At 42.3% G+C, this 10,640-nt stretch overlaps 1 protein-coding gene across 1 annotated transcript; it reads left to right on the forward strand.

Annotated features, from left to right (window-relative positions):
- The first annotated feature begins 1,035 nt into the window (after positions 1–1,035).
- On the forward strand, positions 1,036–7,836 carry fndc5b (fibronectin type III domain containing 5b). Its single transcript, XM_068747325.1, has 5 exons — positions 1,036–1,117; positions 3,184–3,302; positions 4,237–4,435; positions 5,841–5,930; positions 7,697–7,836. Exons 1-5 carry the CDS (start codon positions 1,036–1,038, stop codon positions 7,834–7,836), a joined length of 630 nt encoding a protein of 209 aa, XP_068603426.1.
- The last annotated feature ends 2,804 nt before the right edge of the window (positions 7,837–10,640 follow it).

The following is a 10,640-nucleotide window of genomic DNA, read 5'->3' on the forward strand; positions in this document are numbered from 1 at the left end:
TTATTATTCAGCTGACTGAGAATAGTTACTCTTTCAGTAAAAGGAACCAGATTTTGTCTTTTGATTTTAACAGCCTAATTATTTCACCTTCCCTCTCAGCAGATTATGAAATCTGCACAAAGCAATAAATATCAGGAGTTAATAATAAAAAAAAATTTGCACAGTAAACTGGTCTTCATTCCACATGCAAGCCAAACATAATAGCCAAAAATAATGCCACAGTTGGGGCAACATGAACTGGAGCAGGTGCAGCAGACCAGACGAGTCAGGTTGACGAATGCCCACCAGTCCAACAGTAAGTCTATGCCGGTGTTATACACCCAGAGGAATGATAATAAACGCCCTATTATCTGGTCAACTGTAGGAGTCACGACCCAAAATCAGGATCAGCGTATTCTCCTGCTGCACCTTATTGTTGTGTCTCCTTTTTTTTGTGATGGATCAAATTGTTATAATCATTAAAAGTTAATAAGGTGAATGTTCATCCATCCCTCCACCAATCCATCTTCCACTGCAATGCAATCTATTTCACTCTTAGAGCTATAAACATAATTTTATTCATACTGATGTGGTTATGTATTTTTAGGGATTGACAGATTCTGTTGACTTGGCAAGGAGTGCTGTAGGTGTGTGTGTGTGTGTGTGTGTGCGTCTAAGCGAGAGAGAGAGAGAGAGAGAGAGAGAGAGAGCGATTACTTGTGGCTGCACGTTGCATCCTGCAGAACTTCACACACTCCCACTCACCTCCCCGCGTAGTAAAGCCCACCCACGCTGCCAGTCTGCCCACGATCGATTGGCCGTCACTAATAGAATGTGCACGCTCTTGAACATCACCCCCCTCCCGTGCTCCTAACCCCCCCCCCCCCCGCTCCCCTCCCCTCCCCTGACTTGTCGCGCTACTGCTGCAACATCCAAGCTCAGGTGAAGCCCCGTCTCCAGCAGCCGCCGGGATCCCTTCTCCATCCCGCTGAAAGGGATGATCTAAATGGGCCGTGCGGGATGTGAAGCCGCGGCAACAGAAGCAGAAGCAGGAGGATGGCTGAGCCAGGCTTTTCTGCGGCGGTGCTGCTGCTGCTCCTGCTGGGCTCCTTCCTCTCGGGGTCCTCCGTTGATGCCGGTGAGTCCTACTACAGGTTGTCGGGGTGATTCTGCACGTCAGTATGTCCTGCTCAGAGCAGCCCAGCGTGATGCATTCACGTGCCTGCATTAGTAGAGCAGATGCAGCATTGCATAAAAACATTGTTATGGATGAATCAGCATCAACATTTGCATCAGGTAGGAGCAATGAGCTTTGTAATGATAAAATAAAATGGCTGACACGGTTGCTGGTCAGTTTGGAGACTAACAAGTGATGTTTCATAAGAGGGACGACTTATAGTTTATTACTTTAAGAATGTTTTCGATGCCGTTGACATCCAAAAAGTGACCAGAGTCTTTTGGATATTATCAGAAAAGGAATCAAAAATGATGATAACGCATGAATAGTTTCAATCAGATAAAACCAATAATAGTAGATAGGGTTGGACATCTGAAGACATCATGTCACCCTCAAATTTGACTTTTGGCTGGGTCAGCACAGTTTCATCTAGCCTTCATGTAGCCTCATTCTTTGTCATTGTTGTGCATTTTCTGTGAGCCCCATAAATGTAAGCATTCTGGGTCATCGGATAATATTATTTGGATCCAGATGAGATTTGAACGTGCAGTACAGTATCTCATGTAGGAGTTATCGTCCGAGGTTTGTCCAAGCATTGATGTTTGAATTTTGGAATACTGTATACAAAATTGTAATTGGTCTATTTTCACAAAGGTGAAGTATCCTTTCAAAAATCATTTCATGACATGTTTCAGTAATCCTAGTAACAGACAGACACACAAAAAACAAACAAACAAACAAACAAACCATATCAACCATGTGGCTTAGGTAACATTAATACAGCCACATATATCATGTACCTACTCATCATATATTGTGCATGTAGTACATAATCTATCTTTCATGATACTGCATATTTTTATACAGTATACATTCAGGAACATCTATCTCAAAGCTAGGACGTTGTTTATGTTGCATCCCGAGGAGAAGCTGAGAGATGGCTGATTGTCCCCTTAGAAGCAGAAATGCTGGCGATTGAATCACGGTTTATCTAGAGAGATTTGATATTTGGCTTCTTCAGGCTGGAGACAGATGCTACAAAGGCTGTGTGTTTTTGTTTTGTTTTTTAATAAATGTGCATCTGGCTTTGAGCTGTTTGGCAGCAAATAGGATTACGAATGGATGTGAACGCCTCTCTGCTTCCGTATTGTTTCTGTAAGCCCTGGAAGACAAACGGCAGCTGGTCAAGCAGGGACCCATCGCAGTGTGTCACACAGGAACACACACCATCCGCTCTGCTTCGTCAAACACACACAAAGCTTCCAGGAGCCACTGAGATAAAAACAACAACAACAATGTGCAGCACCCCTGTTTTCTCTGCCGTATTGTGGTGATTGTGTTAGCATCGCGCACACAGGGTGCTTGGACTCCTCAAACAGTTTGGAGGCCAGGTGCTACATGTCATTCTTTTCTCTATATTGTATTGAGACCGTGTGTTCTAATTCCCAAAAAGTGATCGACTGTAGCTGCTGCTTGTAATCTGCCATGTAAACAGAGACTTGTCAGAGTAAAAGTAGGGAAGCATGGCACTATGCAGCAACCTGTCACAGTAAAAGTAGGGAGGAATGGCACCATGCAGCAACTTGTCAGAGTAAAAGTAGGGAAGCATGGCACTATGCAGCAACCTGTCAGAGTAAAAGTAGGGAAGCATTGCACCATGCAGCAACCTGTCAGAGTAAAAGTAGGGAAGCATGGCACTATGCAGTGTTTTAGCATCTTTCCTCTTACACATAAACTGTGTCATTCAGGAGCCATTCATTTCTCAGCCTGCCCAACATGAACCTTTTATAAAGTGACACTGACTCAGTTTACTGACTTCGTCTCTGTCATTTACCGCTAGGGCAACATTTTAGCATCATTTTAGCATAAGTATGATCCTAATAGCTGCTGTGACAGGACTGCACAGTTGGTGATAAGCATCAGTGAGGTTGTTAATACAAAGGATCCTTCATGATAGCCTTTTGAGGTGAGGTTAAAACTTCAGTGTGTGTGTGTGTGTGTGTGTGTGTGTGTGTGAGGGTGTGCAGACACCCTGCTGTCAGCTCCGCTCAATGTGACCATCAAAGAGATTGAGGCTAACTCCGCCGTAGTTACGTGGGAGATCTTGGAGGGGGACCCTGTCATTGGATTTGCCATCACCCAACAGGTATCGCTACGCAAAGCAAAGCAAAAAATTACACTACTTCTTAAAGTCATCACCCTTATTTTCAGATGTTGTGTGACTTAGGCAGCTTCACAGAATAATACTTGTTATATTCATTGTAAATAAATGACTGTATATCCCTTAAGGAAGCAAAATTGCATTTTGGGATTTTCAGTAGTGTCATACGTTTAACAAGCATGAAATGAACTGATAATATACATTAATTTTACTTATATTGTAAAACTTAATTTCAAATTGATGGTTGATCAGTTTTGGAGTAGAATGTTCATTTATGCGCTGTTCAGAAGGGCTCAGAAATGTCCCCCTCTAATTGCCAGAGAAAAATAAAATGCCCTTAAGCAGACTGAGTCTTGATCTATCATGATCTAAATGACCTGAACAAGCAGCCTTTCAAGAAGTATATTCATGCTCAGGAGAACACACTATTTCTGTAAACTTAATTAAACTGGCAGAAATTCTCTAGAGGCTTTAATTCAACAAATTCATGTACAAAAAAAGTACATGCATTTGTTGAATGTTAGCTCTAACCAGCGGGTAGTTTATGAGGTTGTCAGCAGGAAAACCTGAAATCTGCAGGTAATAATGCATGAAACCATTGAAGGTTGGTCATAAACCATTATAACGCCTTCATGTAGCAGGGTAAAGTGGAACCTCTGACATCAGTGTATTTATTAAACGCCTTGACCCTTACCTGTGACTCCTCTACAGCGATGATGCCAGAATGAAGAGTGTGGTGGTAGCCAGCGTGTGTGTGTGTGAACGCTTGCTTGTCTCTTGCACCTCCTGTCCAACCGCATCTGGGCCCGGCTCTAGCCTCAACGGCCCTGCTCATGATAAGAAGTTGTAGACATTGGACGGATCTGTGAATTATTCTATTTACATGGAGGCCTCTGCTCCTCTGCTCATTCGGCTACAGAAGAAGGACGCGCGCATGCTGAGATTCATCCAGGAAGTGAACACCAGCATGCACTCTTGTGCATTGTGGGACTTGGACGAGGACACAGAGTACATCGTTCACGTTCAGAGCATCAGCTTGGGGGGCAGCAGCCCCCCCAGTGAGCCAATTCTCTTCAGAACGGCCAAAGAGCCAGAGAAGATGGCGTCCAAGAGCCCAGGTGAGGGATAATAATGCTTAATTTGTTTTTTATTACTTTGTTGAACTATCTACTAATTTATATGTAATATTGTGTGTTAAAACAAGGTTGAATATCTGAAAGTATTTTCTTTTCTATTGGTGACACAGACAAATCTCTGCGCTAATCTAAGCAGCTTTTAGTATGAGGCAGTAACACAGGAGGGTTAATAATATTCATTTTGTTTAAATGTCAACCCATACCATGATTTGCTCTAGTTCTATAAAACAGAGCCAGCTGTTATCTGGAGCAGCTTGCAGTACTTCTAGTTCCATCATGTCCGACCCAGATACAGAGGCGAGACCAGCTGCTTCGGGCCGACGCAGCAAATGCTAAATGCCCATCAGCAGCGATGCATCAGGATGATAAGAGAGGGAATGGAAGACATTGGGGAAGGGTGCATTCCCTAGGAACACCCATGTGTGTGCCAGCTAATAGAGGTCCCCATGGCAGGGGGAAAGTGTCCAGCTGTGATGCACACTGTAAAAAAAAAGAGAGAGGCTACGCAAGACACAGGTTAGGAGGACTGACTTTGAAGACTTGAATAAAATCTTTATTTTATTAGATGAAAACTGCAATACTTCTCTCTGTGGCTGAGGTCTTTAGTTATGCTCAGCAAAGTAAGATTTTAGAACTCAATGCCAGACAGAAGTATTTCTTATCATAGTTGGCTTTATCTTTTGCAGTGTAAGTGAAGTCAGGTGACAGAGGTCTTTAATTTGTATTGATGTTGAGAGGGCTGACTCATTTCATTTGCGGCGACTTTGATGGAGGGTCCCGTGTATGTGTGTGTGTGTGTGTGTGTGTTTATAGAAGCATTTATCCGTGATTAAATCTTCCAGCCATTACTGCTCCCCTCTCCTTCTAAGCAGGTATTAATCAGCCTGACACTCGAGTCTCTCCAGGTACACTGGAACACATAACCTTTCAGGGTATCTGCTCAGCTCCCTGCCTGCAACTCATTTATAATAACAGCAACTCAAATAACTCAAACCCTGGATGCATTAAAGCTGAAATGTAGTGAAATATTTGATGTTGGTTTATTACATTATACAAATGTAATGGAACATGCTTACAGCAATCTTGCTGTTGCAACCTGGATCTTAATTTGTAGGCGTTGCAGCACAGTAAGTAATAGGTTCAGGATCCAGAGCTATCTACCATTGAGGCTGTCTGCACTCCCTTTGCTATAATTACACTGACCAGAGTGAGTCATTTACAACGGGCAGCCTCTTTGCTCTACTATTGCCTTGTTTCATTCTTTAATCTCTCCCTGCAGAGTTTCACAGTGATCACGATTACACAACTTCCCTCGGGAACAGTGAGTTGTAGGTGTCCTCAGTGGGACTTTATTGACCCCCTGAGTGTTCCTGTGTCTTCTCTCCAGACGAGATGACGATGGAGGAATTTGGACAGGCTACCCAGCTGAGAGCCGGAGAGCTCATCATCATTGTTGTGGTGCTCATCATGTGGGCAGGTAATGTTCCTCTGCAACAATGCACATTTAGCACTGCAGACCTTAGAGTCCGCCCGCCGCCTTTGTAGAAAATAAGTCTCTGACTGAGGTCAGAGGAGACAAACTGGTGTTTGGTGCCATCCTCTGTAATAACTAATTGGGGCCTGACTTGCTTTTGGGATGATTTGATGCTGGCCAAGACACCTTTAATGATTCAAACACCACAAATCCATGATTCAATCATAGACGTCTGTGGATGAACTCAAGTCTGTCCATCAAATTACGCAATTAAGCTGTTTAGTTTCATTCCCTGGAGGGAGATTTGCCTGCAGCCATGTGAACCATAGCAGCTGAAAACAAGATAATATGAAGCAATAAAGTAATATTAAACAAAACATCAATTATCCAAATCACGAATAGTGGATTCTATGTTGTTCAGATTGCAAAGCCCTCTCTGAGGCAAATTTGTAATTTGTGAATTTTGCCTGGTTTACCTAACATTTTATACATTTATTTAAGCTCGATTTCAAGCAGTGAAAATTGAACACAATACAAATTTCATCCCAGCTGAGGAACGGAGGACATTTGCATCACTCAGAAATGGTATGGAATGATATGATTCCTTGACCATGAAAATCCATCCCAGAATTAAGAATCATGCTGGTATCTTTATACTTTTCATAGATATTCTCTAAAAACAAAACATTTTCTGCAGGAGCTATACAGCAACTCTGTAACTTTTGAGGATGACTCACATTTGACATGTCATGAGAAAACTTTCAGCAAGGAGTCGATCTCTGTTGCAAGTCTGCAGCATTTAGCCCTTAAGGATCCTGATGAGGATCCGGCTCACAATTAGTTCCTATAATGAATTGCTCCTTGGTTCAACACCAAAAAAAGACTCTTAAAATTGTATCCCTAATTACTCATAATCAAAGAACTTGGGCCTTTTCAGAAAGCATCATGCTGCAGTTAGCGCTTCTGCATTGCCTTAAGCATCATCTTGAGAACTGCACATCTCATCTCATTATATTCAAATCACTGTAGGAAAAGTCATGGAATCAATAAAGTTGTGAGCTTTCATCTTATGGAGACTATTAATGTCTGTACAACGATTTGGCTCATCTGGAGCTCCTCACTCCTTTTTTAGATACTTCACAGATGCTATAAATATTCACCATCCATAACGAGATACAAATATGCCCAAATACTGTATATGAAATATACAGCAACAGCACCACACTTCCTCACCAATTACCTACGAGGGGAGAATAGACTGATGGAGATTTTAAAGGGATCAGCGAGGAGAAAGAGTGAAAAGCTCAGCATTTGAGTCTCAACAGGGATGAATGATGAAAAGTAAAAATTGAAAGTCGAGGTGCCAAATGGTGTTTTTCAGCTTTTAATTGGGCCCGCAGGAGTTGCTGACTGATATCGTAGATATATCTCACCCTTTGGTGTTACAGTGATAGGATGAGTAGAAGCTGACATAAACAGGACAATCAAGACCAAAGCCCATTCTGGCCACTTTTCTCCTGTCGTAAACCACACAATTATTCTCTTTCTTCCATATTATTTCTCTCAAATGTTTTTAATCTTTCATGATTCGCATGGCTATTTAATCCTAATGTTTGTCCCTTTTTTTGTTTTACCTGGAAATAATAAATGTCATGCTGCTCCACAAGCTGTGACCTCTGACCAGGACGGTTACACGTGTGAAGAAAAGGGAAAGGATTTTTAAAAGCTGTCATTCTAAACAATGATTGTGATGACCATTTGTCTCCCAGGGGTGATTGCCTTGTTTTGTCGTCAGTATGACATCATCAAAGATAATGAGCCCAACAATAACAAGGACAAAGCCAAGAACTCCTCAGAGTGCAGTACTCCAGAGCACCCACAGGGGGGACTACTGCGCAGCAACGTTTAAGACCAGCTAACACGGCCTTGTGCAATAAACTCGAACCTCAGGACAGGTGAGGAACAATTACATATTATTTTAATGGTCATCTTCAAAGAGCCCTTAAAATACCTCATATAAATACTTCATTGTTTCTTTTCTTATTTCTATGTTGTTGTTGTTGTTTTACTTCAATCCGTTATGTAAAACCATTGCATAAAATTTAAATAAATTAAGGTAAGCATAAAAACTGTACAAGTGTGTGTGAGTACAAAGAACTGTTACTGCAGGTGGGAAAATATATTTTTAAGCAGTGCTACTTTTTTCTTCCCCTCTTTTTTACTTGTCACTTTGAAAACCGCGACCCTTGTTTTATTGTTTGACCCTGATCTGATATGATCAGAAATAGTCTCTAAATTCACATTTGGTACAAACTCATAAGGAATACTTTGTGTTTGTTAAGAAGTGCAGAATGTACTTTAAAAGAATAGTAGTTTTAAATGACTCAGCTGCACCATGTAAACTGGAATGAGAGTTTTCCACTCATTTCCAATAGTAAATATGGCAAAACCCTCTCACCTATAACTGTTCAGACTCGCTGAAACAGTTATGGGTGACAGGTTTTGCCAATTTTAAATAAGGAATAACACAAAAAGTAAAATTTAAAACATCCAGACACTGACTAAATTGTCTTAGTGCTCCACAAACACTTTCCTATCTTTCCTACCTGAACTGTTACTGTCTGTTTCTCATCAGGTACGGTAATTGTTTCTTTCAGACCCTGAGACCAACAGAAAGCCATTCTCAGACACCGTCAAACTGAGGAACGATTAACCATTACCAAAACATGAACTTTACACGATCAACTCTTCAAAATGAATGGACTAAATCTGAACTTGAAAAAACAACCAACCAGGACTGCTGCACGACCAGCGGGCATATACCGTAACTTTAAATGGTCGTCGGCCAGAGCATCAGAAGGGACTTCCGCTTGAAAGGAACTGCTCAATTCATAAATTTATGGTTACTCTTCATCGAATAGCAGAAGCGGATCATCAAACATGAATTCGCTGAGTGGGGATTTGTTTTTCCAACATCTGGTTCGTCACAGATTGCAAAAGTTTTCATCAGCAGATAATTAAGCAAGGCCTTCTGTAGCAGCTCATCTCTCTCCCTGTCTTTCTGCATCGGCGCCTCTATAATGATGACATTGCTGTCTGGTGCTCCTCCTATTGCGATTGTTTGATCCTTCACAATCCAAATCCCATCGTTTTGTCGGGAATCGAGCACACGGAGTCTCGTGTCCTCCCTTTCTCCCTCAGCGTCATCATTTCGGTGATGCATCCCTTTCTCTCTTCTCTGACTTGGAAGCTGAGTGGTTTTCCCAGTTCAAGGATAAAATCTGAATCCTATACGTTGGCATACGAGCTGGAGGACGCTTTCTGAATACAACCCAAATTCAGATTGCACTGACAGAAGTGGGGCGTTATGGTTTGTTAAGGAAACAGGTAGTGCCTGATAAAGTAGACAATGGGAATTTTAAAATCATTCTTTCTCCAAAGAGCAATGCATCTGCCAGCATCAACAGATTGACCCGTTGAAAGCAAAAAGACTTTCATTAGCTTTCTGATTGCCCTTTATTTTACTGTTGTGTGAATCTGTCATGAGAAGACCAAGTATCAAGTTGTCCACGGAGACGGCAAGGCCACTGAATACTGCACACATCTCTGATGATGATTACTTCAAATTCCTATTGTGCAAGCGTCTCTGGTGGGATGACAGCTTTGTGGGCAGGATAAAAAAAGAAATGGAGATAGCTACCTGGCAGCATTCCAATAAGCTTGGGTGAGATTGATGCAGATGTGTAAGTTTCTGTACACACGTAAGAATAGCATAGTTATTTAGACATTACATTTCCAGATGTCTTAGTTAGCTGGGCCAATGGGGGTTAACACGATCTGGATCATTAATCTGATACAGAGGGTGATAAAATGAAGAATGCTTGGTAACCGTAGTGACGTAGACTCTGAACTGATACTTCTCCGGCTGTGAGCCGAGTGTATTCCCTGGCTGGCTGCATATTGCAGACTGACACGTTGGTGGAAGCAGCAGAAGGGAAGTCTGGCCCAACCCGCTCCATCTCTGCCTGTCTGAGACTGCAGGGGGGTGACTCAACAGCTGCTCAAGGTGAACATGCAATGAGGCATGCGCGAATGTAGAGTATGATACTGGGAGAGAGAGAGAGAGAGAGAGACCTAAAGACAGACAGGAATGGAGAAGGTGAAAAGGGAAGAGGAGGCAGAGAACCAGAGGGCGTAACATTGGGAGTGACAGACACTGAGGACGAGAGCGGATCATTACGCCCAGTGGGATTCACTGGGCCAAAGCTCCAAGCTGGATCCTGTATGAGGAAAGGTTTTCATTTTGGCAGGAGTGTTTGGAAACCATAAAATGTGCTTATATCGCAATCCTAAAATAATTTCCAACCAATCGTTTTTTATTGTTGTACCTGCAAATGCAGCAGGCCAATTCATTTAGGAGATTCAGTGCATTGTCAACCATGGAGGTGCTTGCTTTTTGTCTTTACAATCGCTCCAAAGATTATTTCATGGGTATGAATGCGTCAGGCCCTCAGAGCTTGGTTTTGAGTAAGATGTAAGGCATCGTAATGAGGATGCCGTCGTGCCGGATGTCTCACTGCAACGCCACCAGTTCCTTGGCGACCCCGCCCTTAAAGCAAACTTGTGCTTATGTGATCATCATGTGGCGACGCTCACGGTAGTTTGCCTTTACTGTGGATGACTGGATGAAGGACAATGATCAGCATGATCAAC

The sequence above is a fragment of the Brachionichthys hirsutus genome, chromosome 13 (genome assembly GCF_040956055.1).
Source record: "Brachionichthys hirsutus isolate HB-005 chromosome 13, CSIRO-AGI_Bhir_v1, whole genome shotgun sequence".
NCBI lineage: Eukaryota > Metazoa > Chordata > Actinopteri > Lophiiformes > Brachionichthyidae > Brachionichthys > Brachionichthys hirsutus.